At 33.8% G+C, this 17,147-nt stretch overlaps 1 protein-coding gene across 2 annotated transcripts in view; it reads right to left on the bottom strand.

Moving 5' to 3' along the window:
- Window positions 1-17,147, bottom strand: part of LUZP2 (leucine zipper protein 2) — a 515,109-nt gene that overhangs the window by 235,803 nt on the left and 262,159 nt on the right. For both annotated transcript variants that reach the window (XM_037027123.2, XM_037027124.2), the window contains exons 4-5: window positions 12,577-12,658; window positions 3,833-3,895 (exon numbers count right to left, since the gene is read on the bottom strand). In XM_037027123.2, the coding sequence (XP_036883018.2) occupies window positions 3,833-3,895; window positions 12,577-12,658 (145 nt within the window). The remainder of the gene's footprint in view (window positions 1-3,832; window positions 3,896-12,576; window positions 12,659-17,147) is intronic.

Genomic DNA, 17,147 nt, shown 5'->3' with positions numbered 1-17,147 from the left:
TTTTTTCTCTCTCCTTTCCTTTCTCTTCTCATCCTTCTTATCTGCATCTATTCACTAAATCTAAATCAAGTATTGCCAACTATGTACTCCTTCAAAAGTCCTCAACATTATCAAAACTACCCATTTCATTAAGAAGTTTCAACTAATTAAAGATGCTTGTTCCAATGCCTAAGTTGTCTAAGATTTCAATACCTATATTATTTTACCCATCTCTTGAGCCTTTCTTACATCTAGGACCATTACAGGCAAACTTATTTTATCCTGGCAGAGAATTGGATAAAATTAAAGAAAAGCAAAGAGAAGATGTTCTGCAAGTCAAAGAAAATTCTAAACTTTGGAGTCTATGAGATTAACTATTTGACATGATGGAACAGTTTCATATATGTGGAAGTCAGAGAAGGGAGGCTGATATTTTTGTTTATTTTCTAGTACAAATTTTTATATTTGTTGCAAACAATAAATAAATACAAAATACAGAATAAGTAATTGAATATACAAAGATGGAATGAGAAACATCAGAGCTAGAGACGGATTAAGAAGTTATCAGAAAACTGGTGATAAGTCTACTATAGATCAATTTTGGCAATGTGAGAAATCCCACATCATGCAGATTTATACACTGAAACTAAAGGATGTATAGGGAAACTGTGATTAGAGACCACTTACTATGTAATTTTATAATCATAGCATTAACAAAATAACAACTACTAAAAAAATACAACCATAATTTAATATTTTCTATTACTTATCCCAAGTATCATAGTCAGTCCTTTGCAGCTTTACACTAAGGATTTGGTGTTCCTTTCTAAAAGGAATTGACTTCTATTAAGGTATATTATCATCAAAATTAAAACCTGAGACATATTTTCATTAATCTCTTGTTTTAATGCAGAGGAAAAGTCTTAACAGAGTGCTCTATGCTCACAGTTTAGCTAGATTATCTTGGTACAGTGAAAAGCATTTCTTTTAATGTTTTGTAGGAACCTAATCACCACTATAAGCACTAATGGGAAGCCCTTCTCTGTGTTTTCTTCCATCCTTTTGTTGATAAAGACTTCTCTAAAATTTGACAAGTCTTTCCCCTGACTGCTGCAAACCTTAACAGGTTGGGAAAAATTACATATAAGCCAATGTGAGTTTTAAAACTTACTGACATCATTCTACCACTTATTAATTGCTCGTATGGTTATTTGGTACAAAGAAATACACACTGTGATGGGACAGATTTGATTTGAATATTCCAGGGAAGAGAATATAAACAGAAAAGCAGAGGACCAAGGTTGGAAACTTGGAGAGTGCCTAAATCTCCATGGAGCTTCTGTGAGTAAAAAACAATCCAAGACACAGAATAAAAGTGAAGCTCCTGTGAGGACAGAGAGAGAGATAAAGGTAAGACAGAAAATAGATGAAATAAAAGAGCTGGAAATGCTCTCTGATTAACTCTTAGCTCAACTCTTGCCGGTCTCACTTTCATTTTCCTTGAAAGAAAGCTATTTCTTTTCATGTTCATTCTCACTTTGCTCTCTCTATATTCTCCAATGTTCTTTCTCACTCATGATTTCAGGTTCTGAAGGGTTCTGCCTCATAATCTTTGAGTTACAGGCTCCAGGTAGCCTGTTCCAGGTATACCTGCCTGGATGGAAAAATCAAAATGCTTTCTGCACTACATAACATTTAAAGAAACAAAACAAAACAAAACACGTGTGAATATTTTCCCACCTCTCCAAAGGGAAATCTTAAAAACTAAATTCCTAGACACTAATGTAAATGTACCTCTTAATAGTTACTTTCCCACATGGAAAAAGTTCTGATTGTTCCTTAAGAACTTTTCAAAAGTCCCTTTTCCAATGGGACTCCCCAAAATCCTCACTCAGAAGATTCAGGAAACTTCAAGCTTCTCCCAGAAATCTCTTTATACCTTTACGTCTCCCTCATCCCTCTGTATTTTGTTTAATTAATTAACCTGTTTTTTTTTCTTATTTCTGAACTAAAATCTTCCAGGCAATATTCATATAGTTTTACTGTATAAAGTACATGTTAATTACTTTGTTCAACCACTACATACTGATCATTTGTCAAAAGAATAAACCTAAACATGCAAGGAATTAATATAAAGGAGTCAAATGAAAAGCATTCAGTTGATGATGTATCTTCACGGTTAGGTTTTGTTAAAGAAGTCAAAACCTTTTCTTGATTATCAGTTTTCATCTTGCAGGTTTTCAATATGATGAAAGTGAGAAGTAGTAAATTTAATTACAAAACTTATCTTTAGTAGATATTACTTCTGTAGAGTTGTATTTCTTTTAGAATTATCCTAGTCTATGCACACAGAAAATTTATATTGCACTATAAAAATACCCCCTAGAAACTCTTATATTATGAAATATTTTGTTAATTCTTATATGTACTTGTTATGAATAATTTATAGTTTGATTTTGAAAGTACTTCTTCCTTAGTTGAATTCTAGATTTAAGAAATTTATCTAAGATTAAAAGTTGATTGATGATACTAATACTGAGATACATTATCTACCTATAATCTTATTAGCATACAACTGCATCCACAGTTTTGTGTGTATCAGTGCATGTGTGTGTGAATGTGCAAATATACTTTTTAAAAAGTTTTAATTATGACTTTAACTTTGTTTTAAATGTTCCCTGCATCTTAAAGGATCTGTAGAAGTTTTTGACTTGTGTAATTGGGCCTTCTCAGTGAGCTCTCACTGAGCCCAATGAACAAGAAAGTATCCAGTACTCCCAGTATGCTGGTAATCCTGGTCTGCTGATAGTCTCCTCTATAAACAGGAAACCAAGAAGATTCAGGCCTTAGGGAAAACATTATCAAGTCCACCCCATCACACCTTCATCAGAAGACTCAAAAGAAAAAATAATTAAAAATAAATGAAAATACAATAGAATCATCAGAAAGCCATTTAAATTTTTCTTGCTTTCCTTTCTCCTATTTATTCTTTGCACATTTGATAAACCATTTTAATGATATAATCAGAGTATAGATGGTGAGTTTTGATTCCAAAGCATTTTGGAAAGTCTGTTTTTCAACCTTGAGATACCAAGGTGGAGATCCTTTAGGAATGATATAGCTCATCTATTGTTAAATTGTCTCAAAAAATAAAATGAAAGAAGGAAAGAAGGAAGGGAAGACTAACAAAGGCTAAAGTGATTTATTTATTCAAAATTAACCATAATTAGTGGTATTGATTAAGGAAGATGTGTGATCAGTTATGGTTTAATAGTCCTAATGAACTAATTACATTAAAAAACAAAGGAAATAAAGAGGTGGAAATTGAAATGTGATGGAGAAATTTTAGAAAATTAAGTAGTTGTATAACAAGAGAGACAAGGAATCAAAAGAGGGAAATATTCAGTATTTTGTAGAATCTTTACATTATAATGGCTATAATGAAAGTTCTAGGTTCTTTATATTCGAATCTATATTAGTCTAAGATGACCCTAAATAAATTTTTAATTCCAGATTGGCTTTTCATAACATGCAATTAATTTCTAGCTACCTTTCTTCACTGCCTTTAATGACATTTGATAGATAAATAAATCTATGAAATGAAAATTAATTTTTGATATTAGCCTGAGCAAAATTTAATTAAAAGGGAAAATGACATGGAAAGGCACGAACTAATATCACATATAAAGTATGATTTCTTTGAAATCCTTAATCTTATAGATCCTCTCCATTATTACATAACTGAAGGCCAGATTTGCATGTGACCTATAATCTAAAGTTTGTCGTAAACCTATATGTAGGCTTGTGTATATTTTTTGGTATATATGAAATTTGCCTGAAATATAAGTCTTACCTCATTCTGGAGATCTCGGATCAATTTGCTCTTTCTTTCCACTTCAGTCTTTAAAAAATTAATCTGAAAATGAATAGAATATTATGTAGATCTTTCAAATTAATTTCTATAACTTTTATAGATTTACTTTCATGACTTTTGAAGTATAATCAAATAATTATCTATCAACAAATATTGAAAAAGAACAAAAGATTAAAACTTTCACTAAACAAACTTTCATTGCCCAATTCATACACATATCCACAGATTATGTAAAAATATCCTCTTTAGACACAATAAAAGAATCATTTTTTAAAACTGAGAAACCACTTATGTTTTGACTGTGATTCACTTACCTGTTTAAACTTTAGTCCAAAAAATGTGGTTCTTTAAAAAACAAACAAAAGCAACTAGATTTGGTTAGGATTGGGCCTAGTAATCACTATTCCTAAAATACTCTCTAGATAATTTTGACATGTGGCCAGGTCTGGAGTAATTGCATAATGATAGTCCTGACCTGAAAAGCATGGGATGTTATAAATACTGTACCAAAGAAACCATGATATTTCCTTCTGAATATAATATAATTAGGATCTGTAAATATAGGCCAGTTATTCAATATATAAATGTAGTATCTTTATCTGCCTGAGTATTTTGAAAACAAGTCAGAATAGCACAGTAGTTAAGATCTGAGGCTTTATAGTCACTCAGGATTCACTATGATAAAAACAATCTGCATGATAGTGGATGAAACATTTCATTTCTCTAATGATTAGTTTTTCTGGTAGTCACATTTTTTAAAAAGGTAAAGGACACAGAAAATTAAGTTTACTATTTTATTTAATGAAATATATTTTATATATCATCTTGACTTGTAATGGATTATTGATATAATTGACATATTTTGAAATGTATCTTTAAAATGTACTGCATGTATTTTATGGTACAACACAATTTGAGTTAGCCATTTTATAATGCCCAACAGCTTCATGGAGCTCATTGTTATGTATTAGACAACATAGTCTTAGTGGACCCCTGCAATAATATAAAAGACACTGGTAATGTGGATTACTTCTGGAGATGGACTGAGTGAGTGGAAATTGGTTCAGGAATAAAGGTAATTTTCATCATATATACATATTAAAAAGAAATAGTTCTGAAACATTTTGAACATAAAATAATAAGAAGTTAATATGTAAAATTCCTCTGGGTTCACCCTAAGTACAGACATATATAAATATTTTGTCCAAATCTCTTCAGACTTTAAAGAAAATGTTACACATATTTTAAAGTTGTACTTAATTTTTCTTCCTTCCCTCTCCTCAGAGGTAACCACTATTTTAAAGCTGATATATATTAGTATTGTGTGTGTTTTTGTACATTTTACTCATTGTGTGTTGGGTAACACATGTTAGCAGCTCCTCTTTTCTGGCTGGTGTAGGTGTCCCTGTATTACCATTCCTTCAAATGGTAATGGAAGTCTAAACCAAACAATTTTTGATGGTCAAACTATATAAAAGACAGATACAGAAGCCTAAGAACTACTGTGTCCATTGTCTTGGCCATGATGATTTTCAAGATAACTCTGAATCCTAAAGATACTGACAGCAACCCAAAAATGTGAGTAACATTCATTTCCCATTAGGGAGACAGTTTAATTTAGTTGATAAAACAGAAGTATCACTAGAATTCAAAATTAGGTATGTACACAGGAAGACTGCCTGTCCAATAAACCTTTCACACTCATTTCTACTGTTTCGTGGGGGTCTCAGCCTATAGATAAGCAATGGTGTGGCTGGACTGGCCCTTTTGGTTCTTAGTATGACTGCAAGGCCCCCTTATTAACAATAACCATCAAGAAACTGAAAAAACAAGATTAGTTACTTACAAGTCCTAGAAATTACTTAACACACTGGGGCCAACATCAAGGTCACAGGTGGTGAAAGACAGAGGGAAGGAGGAGGGGAGCATGGGCAGCGGTTTCTGCTTTTACTGGGGTTGAGGGTGGGGGCCTAGGGTTTCATGAGCTATATGGTTTCCACATTTTTTATTGGTGAATTTAAAAGATAAGAATTGGAACAAAAATTCTCAATCGTAAAATAAGTTGGTCATGGGGATGGTAGTACAGCATGGAGAATATAGCCAAAGATTCTATGATATTCTCCTATGTTGATAGTAACTGCACTGGTGGGGGTATGATTTAATAAAATGAGTAACTTTTGAATCACTGTGTTGTATATTTGAAACAAATATAAGGTTGCATATCAACTACTTCAATTAATAAAAAAAAGGAATTCAAAGAATTTAAAGTGTTGGAATAGAAAAAACAAGCAGCCCAAAAATCAGTTATTGAAATCAACCAAGATCTCTGAAACAAAGGAGTCTGGGATTTAGGGGGGAAGGGGAGGAGGCCTGGCTGTTTATCTAGTTGTGTGGCTGGATATGGTGCAGATTTACCTTTAAGTCACAAACTACTTAAAGCCATCTTGCTTTTATTAATAACCTGCTCTTCCACTGACACCATTATTTTCCCCAAATCTTCACATTTTTGATACAATTCAGTATATGTTATCCAGAATTAACATAGTCTCAATTAACTTACCTTAATTAAGACTAAGAAAAATATATTGCAATATCAAGAATATAAGTATTTAAATGGTAAACAGGACAGAAAAATCTTGAGAATGCAATACTCAAATATTCAGGACCTAAAATATATTCAGAATATTCAAAAACTATTAGCATTTTGAAACCATTGGTCTTGAATTCCATCAGGTTTTAATATGCCTGGAAAAATAAGCATTTCTAGCAGATAGTTATGAAATAATTCTGAGACAGAAAATACCATTTATTTACTTTGAATAAAGAATAAAAGAATATAGCAATACTTTACTCTTAATGAGAGTCAAAGTTCGAAGCTAATTCTTGCTTTAGACTAATTATGTCTCAGGGCAAGGTAAGCTATAAAAATTAACAAGAGTAATGAAATGCATCTAATGACAATTAATATCTTTAATTATTCTGGTTACACCTGAAAGTTCATTATTCCTTACTATCTGTTAGGGTTTTCATGAGGAATACAGGTTTGAAAGATCTGTTATTCTACTGTTAGGGATAAGCAATGATCAAATATTCATAAAAAGTATTTAGAAACAAAACTAGGTAAAGCCAGCTTTATTGCTTTCTCAATTTAATTTTTCACAAGTTTATCTTCTTTTATATTTTTGTGATTTAAAAGCAATATCACCTTTAAGTTTCATAACATTTTAACAAGGACTTATCAGGTGATGTGGTTATTTGCAACATTTTTGCATAAAATATACAATCTTCCATTTTTATGGAAAAAGGCACAGTAATAACATATGTGATCAAGAGCAGCATATAAGATTATTGAGAGCATAAGCTCTTAAAACTGAAATAGCATATCTGCAAAATGAAATGTAATTTTCCCTTTATTTTTGAGATTATTATAATCTCAAGTTATTGTAATCCTCTCTCATCCAACCTTCAATTACACCAAATAGAGTCTTTCTAGCAGAGAAAATAATTATTGAGTTACTTACAATAGAGATGTTTAAAAATACTTATTAATTTGATAACTAACCTAGATCTTCAAATACAGAGAAAAGGCACAAAGCATTTTGTTTGAGTCTACCAAAATTAGGAAGAGGTGATTCCAGTAATAAGGAATCTGTCTTTTCCTAGATTTCACCAGATGTACATTAAAAAAGAAAAATAATCATAGTTTTAATAAATATACATTATTATCATATTTGTCGAAGTTGCTGTCATCTTTTTCTGGACTCTGAATTAGAACATATCAGGCATTCCATTCAAAACATAGAACACATTCCCCAGAAGAATACATAAGTATTATGTATTTCAGTCACAGATGTTTGCATTCATTGATCCTGTTAATATATTTTGTTAATATACTCTTGAATTTACTTATATAGCGTTTTTGCATCTACATTCATTAGTGAAAATATCTATTAGTTTTTTTATACATATTGTCATTAATTGCTTTTGGAAATGCACATGAATGAGATGAGAGGTTTTGCTCTTATTTTCCAGAAAATATTTGCCTATGTTAGGAATTAACTCATCTTTGAAAAGTAGCTATAAAAACTTCTGTGTTCTTTATTTTAGGTAATTGGGTATTGTCTCTAGTATTTCCAACTAGGTTTTTTTTTTTGAAGTTTTTATTTCCCCCTATTTTTCAGGGGGAAAAAAAAGTCTGTCCTTACTTCTCTGAAAACTGGAAAGTTTCTTGTCCTTCCTGTGCATTATTAATATCTTCCTTATCTCCTTGGGTGTATCTAACATGTTTAACTTATATTCTAGTTCATCTAGTCTGATAAATCTGCTTCAGAGTACATGTGTGGTCCAATGTGTAGTTTTTCTTTTTAATATCTCTGTATCTCATACCTCCAATATCCTGCTATTTTTGCTTCTTAGATTATTTTCTCTTTGGGTTATTGGCTACTTTGGGTGGTATTATGTATAGGAATCTTCACTTCAGCAGAGCTTTTATATTGCAATGATTTTGCCATAATGACACTAGAGACCTGAGATATTGCAGCTGACCCAGGCTGGAGAGAGAGGTGACACTCTCAAGGAAGAGTGGGGAAAAGCAGAAGAGCAGAATGAAGAGATGTCCTCCAGCCTACCCTCTCCTGCATCATACTGTTGCCATCTATCACAGCCAAAAGCAACCACCCCTCCCTACCACAATTCACCTACTCTCATGAGTCATCTGTCTTCCCAGGAGTTACTCATGATTTAATTTTTTGAGTTTTCTGCTTGTTTATTTTGTCAGTCTTTTGGTCATATTTGCCCCTAACATCTATAGTTTTTCAAAGGTTGATTTGGGAAAAAGGAATTAACAGTATCAGCAGTATGTCATCTAGAGGCATTGAGAGAGTTATTCCACAAATATGCATTTTCGTATGTGCTTCTGATGATGATGGGTGACAAAATGGAGATGGTTTATTCTAGGATTCCTAGTTCTTGGTAAGAGGCTAACAAGTATTTGTCAGATGGATATATAAGTTATATGCCTCTGATAAAATCACAGTGTCAAACATGACCATTTTTCATACATTTTGAATATAAAAATGTAGGAAATGAAGTCTACCATTGAAGAAACAGATCAGAAGTTTGAGAGTATATCACCCATAGAAAGACACATAACACAATCTTTTTTCTCAGATGATAGAGAGGTGAATATGCTTGCATATGAGTATGTGTACTGAATGTGTACACATGAGTATGTGTAGAAATGTACTGAAATACATTTCTACAATGCTCTGTAACAGTATGTAGCTTCTATTAAAAAAATTGGAAAACAACTGAATATGTAATTCATTTAACCAGTTTTCTAGACGAGTGGCTTTAAAGTGAACATCTTTGATATTTTGTTTTGGTGTATTTGTTTTCTGAATACATTACTGTAAGCTATCAACTTGTAAAATAATTGAAGAACATTATTAATGATGACTGTATTCCTTTTTTGTTAAATTGGTATTTTTGGGTGTTAAGAAGATATACTGTCAAAAAATCTTGTTTTTAACAGCAAGTTTATAAAACTGTATCCACTCTTTCTTTACTCGAGTAGAAGACATAAAGAGGCAAAAATAACACAAATAATACACTAGTGATGGGTCTGCATATGCTATTGTAAAAGGCATAGAAAAGTGTCTCACGTGAAAAGGCACTAAGTCCATGGAAGTCAGGGAGGGAACCCAAAAGACAAATGCTCTGCCCTGTGGAGCGTTCCAGAGATTTCTTGTTGAGTTGTCCAATATTAGGTGAAAGAATGGGCATTGGTCTGTGTAGGAACAGAAAAGCTGTCTATGTCCTAGACTAATGTTCATTTGCCTGGGGGATCAGTAAAAGTCTAGAGTGTATTTTCATGGATTACATAAAGTTATTATCAGCTTCCAGTCCAAAATAAGAAGTTGATAATTCTTTTAAGGGGTCTACAACCACATAAGGAGAGGCTCCTTCTGGAGAAACAGAGCTTTGGACTCTAAAGTTGTCTGAAATTTACTCTCTTCTATTCTTCGTTTCCCATTCTCTCATCTCCTTTTATGTCTTCTCACAGGAAAGACCAAAGACCAAAATAGTCCCTTTTCACTTTCACCTTAGGCCATTACTGGTAGAACTACCTTTGAAGTTGGTCATTTAGAAGTCTTAGTTTTCACTGTGAGCTCTTTCTATAACGCATACATTTTCTAACTTTGTCATCAGATTAGAACGGGTGTATAATTTGTTAACTTCAAGAGAAGAGTGAAGCACAATTTCTGATATTACTTCATATCACTTAGTTATACCACACACGCACTCACACACAACATATCTATATATGTGCATATATATTTTCATATACCTATATAATAATTATATACAGACATATGACTTTTAGATTAGCCTTTAAAATTGACAAAAGCAAACAAAAATAAAAGTCAGTCTTCAATTAAGAAAATGTAAGCCAATGGTAAAAAGGTCACCTCAGTTATCTAGTAGTTATTAATAACAGTGAAAAAGAAGCCATGTTTGCCCTTGAGAGTTAATAGGTAAAATGTCTGATTCCCATTAAAAAAAGTTTCCACTTTTCTGAGAACCTGAACTCAGTCTCAAACAGTATGGTCAGCTTTTAAGAGCAGATATTGGCAACTCACAGCATGGTATCATTAATTGCATAAAGGAATTATTTTGAACAGCAGTATAGGTAGTTGAGGAGATAGATCATCATAAGTTATGAACAATGGTATATGTTATTTTAATTTTACTTTTTTTCATATTCTCATTCTTCTCCAATTCCTGATAATTTTTATAATGATATTAATAGATAATAAAGGGGTTACATGATTGTAAAGGTATAATGTAATAGTAATGATGATGATGATGATAATTGGTCATAATATTGTGACTTATAATAATAAGTATATTATTTTGGTCTTCATCCAGAGTTCCTGGCTCATAGCTCCTTAAAGCCCTGGAATTCCCTAAGTGTTTTGGACTGCACCTAAGGATGGGGTTGGTTACCAGGAGAACCAAGCATGTGATTAGAGGATGGGAACTTTCAGTCTGAGGACAGGAGAGAGCTAGACATTGAGTTCAATGACCGGTGACCAATGATTTAGTCAATCATGTGTATGTAATGAAGCCACATGTAATCACAAACTAAACTGTTTTGTATATAAAACTGACATGTTTTCTACAATAAAAGAGCCTCAGAGATATAAAATAACTTCCTTATATTTACTCAGCTAAGAAGTGGTGGAGATGAAATTGTAAAGCAAAGGAGATAAAGAAGGGAAATGACACCAGCTTAGTGCTTACTATCTACTATTTGTCAGATATGATTTAAGGGAAATCGTGTTTTTTATTTTAATTTGAATCATCCCCAGAATTTTGCAATCAAGAAAACTTGCAGATGTTGAAGAGCTTGCTCAAATCCACAGAGCTAGCAGATGACCTACTAGGAATTTAAATTCAGAATTAAACTGAGAAAACTCTCATTCTGGTGCATAGGCTCAGTTGTGCATCCATTTAGGCAGTTTCTGGTTTAGTAGAGTATTTTGGTGAGAGTGAGGGAAACTCTTCCTCAAGATTCAATGTTGGCCATCAGGAAAGCACTACCAGTATGGAGAAGAGGGGCAAGGGTGTCTCGGCCAGTACTGCCTCCTTCCTTTTTCCAACTATGCATCCTTTGTCCATAACATTCCCACACTTGGATATTCTAACTTTGTGCACTCTCAGAAGTTATGGCTTCCTTCTTTTTAAACACAGTATACTGGCATAACACATCGGAATAATGACAGGTTCAGGCCTTAGCTCCTCCAACTACTAACTGTGTAAATACAAGCAAAAAACTTACCTTTTTGAGTTATTCGTTTGCAGTAAAATGCAAAATCAAAAACAAAAGAAGCCAATAGTGTGTATTTTATTGTGAGGATCTGAGAAAACAGTATGTATGAGCCCTTATTTCTACTCTAACTTGTGTCATTTGTGGCCAAGCTGGGAAAAAATGAAAGATTAAATGTGGTAGTCAAGACAAAAATGGGATTGCAATTAGGACCACTCACAGGCTGAGTCAAATGTTCATACACTATATTTGAAAACAGACTCAGGTCCTGGAAGCAAGATAAAATGTCCAATCCCCATATATGGAACCTATGGTGGGCCGGGGGAATAAGGTAGAGAAACCAAGTTGTCAGCACTGCCATCGAGGGCAGCAGCCCTCCTGACTACAGTGCATGTTAGTTGCTAGAACTGAAACTTAGGGGTCGAGGGAACATCATTTTGAGAGAGAAAATCTGGAAGGAAGTTGGATTCTTAAACTTTGGGGTGTATCAGAATCATCTGTGGAGTTGACTAAATAGATGGTATGGCCCTGCCCTTGAGAGATTCCTATTCAGTCGGTATGGTTTAGGGATCTGTATATTTAACTTAGTTTCAGGTCATCCCACAACTCAAGAGCCCCTGATGTGGGACCTGACACCAACACTCTTGTCTGACTCTTGCCCTCAGATTTTCATTCACAAATCAGGGTGGGAAATTAGAAGACCCCTAAGAATGAGTATAATACATTTTCTTATAATGAATGCTGACGAAGTACTTTTATGATCTTGGTGACTGCATTTTTTATTGTATTTTCATTTTTTTTTCCACAAGTGTGTTTGTTCCATAGTGGTTTTGAAGAAAAATTAACAATTTCCTAGCCCCAAAGCAAAGGACACAAAAAGAAGCGCACTTACAGTAGCCTGCTGTTTTTCTGCTTTCTCAGATGTTTCTTTAAGTTGATTTTGCAGGACCTCCTGGAGAGACTTCATTTGTTCTCTAGGTTAATAGAAAATAGAGAACAAAAAAGAGACTTAATAATAATTCTGTTATATCCTATGTAGGCTATGAAAGGATATTTTCCTATCTACATACATTTGGGAAACAAATAAATAGAATTGAATAAGGACACAGTTAAGCATACAGAATGTATTTCAGGATTCTGGTAATAAAGGGTTCTCCTTCCCATGCACGTACTAAAAGCAAGCTATATTTTAAGGAAAGTACCTTGTTATTGTGCCCTATAAAGAATCCCACTGTTTAAATTACCTGTGAGCTGCATAATGTGTTAAATCAATATAATAATTAGAGTTGAAAAGCTAATTTTAGAGACAGCATGACAGGGTGTGAATGTGGCGATTAGAAAAAAGTTACCACAGACTTGCTGATAAGATAAAATTACACTTCCCTTTGGATGTTCCTAATAGATTAATTCCAAAGCATTGTGCTTTAGACATCCTTTATAAGGTCTGAGACATTTTGTAAAACCAAAGAGGAAAGTATTTGTAACTTGAGGGCTGCCTCATATGTTGGGAATAATAAAAGAAGTCCATATACCTTGTGCTCAAGCTCACTAACATACATGGACCCTGTCTCACTTGCTAAAAATATAAGTACTTCCATAGGTATCATTCTTCTTGAGGGTTTAGAATTTGGTCATTTATGACAAGTCATACTATCTTTCTGTGCTTTCATTTTATCAACTAAGATACCATTTCAAGAAGTTCAGGTATCAGATAAGAATTAATGTATGAGTGTGTGTGTGTGTGTGTGTGTGTGTGTGTGTGTGTGTGTGAATTTTGGCCAGAGGATAAACTTCTTCAAAGTAGCATCAACAACCAAATGGAAATCTTTTCTAATCTTACCAGCATCCAAACTAATATAAAATGCCAGGTCCAGTGCATGAAGACCGCCCCTGGAACTTGGGTGTGACTACAACATGGAGACTGGGGGTGGGGGAACCTCCCTCAGTCTCATGTCCTTCATCTATTAAGTGAGCACAGTGATAGCGCTCCCTCAGGTCTGTGGTGAGGTCCTGATGACGTCATGTAGGCAAATGCTTAGCTCAATGCCTAGAAATCAGTCACTAGTATGACCGCATTGTCCCAATCATCAGTGCCACTCAAGTCCCTGTGGTCATTCTCTGATGACCACATCCTATGCAGCAGCAAGCTGTCCTTTCATTTAGGTTTCCCCAGATATCCTACTCTAGAAGCTCTTTGATCAGTCTTGATTCAGGAATATCAATGAAAGGCTGTATGATTATAGCAATCAATTTGCATTTTGTCAAAGCTAAATGTAATTGGATCAAGTTATAATGCAATTATAGTCACTTTGGTTCTTAGATAATTTATGTTTGCTTGAGTGAGGCTTATAACATGCTTTTGCTTATAGTGGATTTTAAGTCTCAGCTTCCATTTGCTACCTCAAACAGGTTTCATTTACCAGAATTGTTTCATATACACACATTTAAAATCTGGACTTCTATTACTGTTTCTGATGTTTTCCACAGAGATCATTTGTGGCATAATATAATACAAGAAAATATAATGGTTATATATATATATATATATATATATATATATATATGAGATTGTGTTGCAGAGCCTATGTACTGAAACTTCACAGAATCATTATACTACTCCTATTGAAAGAGAAAGGAAGGAAGGATGGAAGGAAGGAGGGAAAAGAAAAAAGGGAGGAAGGAAGGAAGGGTCTAAATGCTATCTATGTGCTATGTGCTCTCCCTCAACACTCAAATCTTCAAAAGTACTGAATGAAAATACAATCAAACTATTATATTTCCAACTGATAGAAAATACAGATAATTGTTATAATTATTATCTTAATATTATTTTTGGATTTCAATGTTAACATTTTCATTTTTTAAGTGATACATTTTAAATATTAGTATATATATATATATATATATATATATATATATATATATATATATATATATATATATATATATATATATATTCAGAAATTCCCACATACTGATATTTGTAGGCAATGTAGGAAGTATGACAAAAATAAACTGTGAAAGCTGTTAACAAAAATTAGATAAGGCAGAAAATTCCACATCTTTCATGGCAAGGAAAGCTATCAGACAGAATGGTAAAGCAGGCCTTTTGCATCCTCTGAACCTCTCCATCTCTTTTGTCTTCCATGTTTGTTTCTGTACTTTCTCACTGCTCTCTTGCTGGAGATGACCCTAAATATTGGGCTTGCAAACTTAGGTTAAGTTGTACTCCTTTGAGAGATGATCCCTGATTTAGTTGGTGGATCACCCCTGTCCAACAGCTGGGATTTTCCCAAACTAGGCTGAGCTACTCCAAGGTCCTATTTGGTACTCAACTGAAGCTTTAAAGAAGTGGAGGCTCCCGTGATACCTGGGATAGGTTGCTCAGATGCTGAGTACTTATTAGCACAGGATTTTAAGGTTATAAGGGATCTTAAAGGACAGATATTTCACATAATTTCCATCCCAAATTTTAAATATTAAAACACACCCAAATCACTCTAGAGCAAGACATTTTTTTAAATGGTCACCAACTTTTATGGTAACTTGCCACGGTCCCAGGCATTATTCTTTTTTTTTTCTTTTTCACAGAACACTATACTGTAAAATCTTTTAGTATGCAGAGTCCAAAACTTCATTCTAGAATGTCCACCCACCAACCGCCATAGAGAATAAAGTGTTTTACTGCTTTTTTCCCTCAAGACAGTCTTTCAGACTCCTCAGGGCACTCTCCTATCCTCCAGAATCAGTATTTTTGTGGTTACTTACTCTCACTCCTCACATAGTGTGGTTGAAAACTCTCTCCATCAACCTAGAAACTCTTCTGTGAATATTATCTAGGCTATCTAAATATTTCTGAAGGTGTAACACTCAAGTCAACACAACTTTTGTGTTCTCTTTCTCATACACACACATACCACACACACAGACATACACACACACACACACACACACACACACACACACACACACACACACACACACACACACACACACACACACACTCCTTTCTCCGTCTGTCTTGACAGAAAGGCCCTCTGCTGTCTCCACATGGCTGTATGTGGCCATCCCATATCCTCTGAGTTTGAGACTAATTAGTTGTCCCTTGATCACAGTTTCAAGATGGAAATTCTAACTTAGTTTTGTTTTAGTGGTCACCTCTGAGCCTATTAACTGTGTCCAGAGATCAGTCATAAAAAGCAGCATGCCACCAAGGAGCCACTCCTGTGGGTAAGAGCCAAGTGGCAAGGATCTGAGAAGACAAGGGGTTTTTGGGAGCTGGCTATATAGCCAAATGACATCTATAACATTACACTCTTTCAGACTCAGATAATACATCTAAATTTGCAACCAGTTAATATTTTGTATTCTTAGATGATATTTTTCCTCTTACTATCTATTAATATCTCTTATTTTTGAATCAAGATACATAGCCTATTTCACATTCAGATAACCATGATTTTTATATATCTCTAAGTAATCAGAAAACATTAGTACAGCAAATGTCAGACCCTTTTTAGAAATTACCTATTGTTAGAATTTATCGACTTTTTCTGTTCTGACCTTAACTGTGTACACTACATAGATTATGCATCTTAAGCAAGCTTTCCAATTCTGGGTAAAATTTGAAATCTCAATACCAAAATATCTCCTCCATTTAGTCCTTTGATTGAAAGACTCAGTCCATCATGTGGTAGTTTGTATACCATACCAAATGTGTGGGATGAAGATCTGGAATTCTTACTAAACCTAACTATGCTGTCCCTGGTTTATCTAGATATTTTGTGTCAAGTAGAAATAACCAAGTATAATTTAGGACAGTATTAGCAAACCAAAGTACAGATGGTCCCTTCTACATATCATAATAAGACTGTCTCTTCACCTGTGTCTCTTTTGCAATGAAGAAAGGAACCTTTATTGTTCTTTTTCTTTCACTCCACGGACCTCATTGCTGAGATCTCCCTGTCCTCTTCTCTAAGCTATCTTTCCTCCATCTGGTCTATGTCTCTTTTTTTAACCCTGAACAATGTTCACAAAATATTTTCCTAAAATACTTATTTAACTTTTATCATTCTCCTACAAAGCCTAAAATGGGTTCTCTAAGTTTGAGCCTGGAGTCTACTCTGGATCAACTTTTAAAAGTGTCTCTGATCCCAGTCTACACAGGCAACTGTATTTTCTGGTTTTCCCTAACTCACTCTGTCTTCTTCAGTCACTGCAACCTTCCCAGTGGTGCTGCACAAACATTGTGCTGAGGTCATTTCTATTTTTCTATTTTTGTTTATTATCCTTTCCCACCATGGAATGTTCTACAAAAAATAATAATTTTCAGTATCTCTTGGTCTATTTTGACTAGTTACTTCTATTCAAAATGCTGTCTATAATTCTCCAACATTAACTCAATGAACCACAAATACTTGTTTAATATTGAATATAAGTGCTTTAAGAGATGGCTTATTTCAA

This window comes from Manis javanica, chromosome 11 (assembly GCF_040802235.1).
Source record: "Manis javanica isolate MJ-LG chromosome 11, MJ_LKY, whole genome shotgun sequence".
Taxonomy (NCBI): Eukaryota; Metazoa; Chordata; class Mammalia; order Pholidota; family Manidae; genus Manis; species Manis javanica.
The sequence above is the reverse complement of the archived record's forward strand: the minus strand, read 5'-3'. Positions and strand labels throughout refer to the sequence as shown.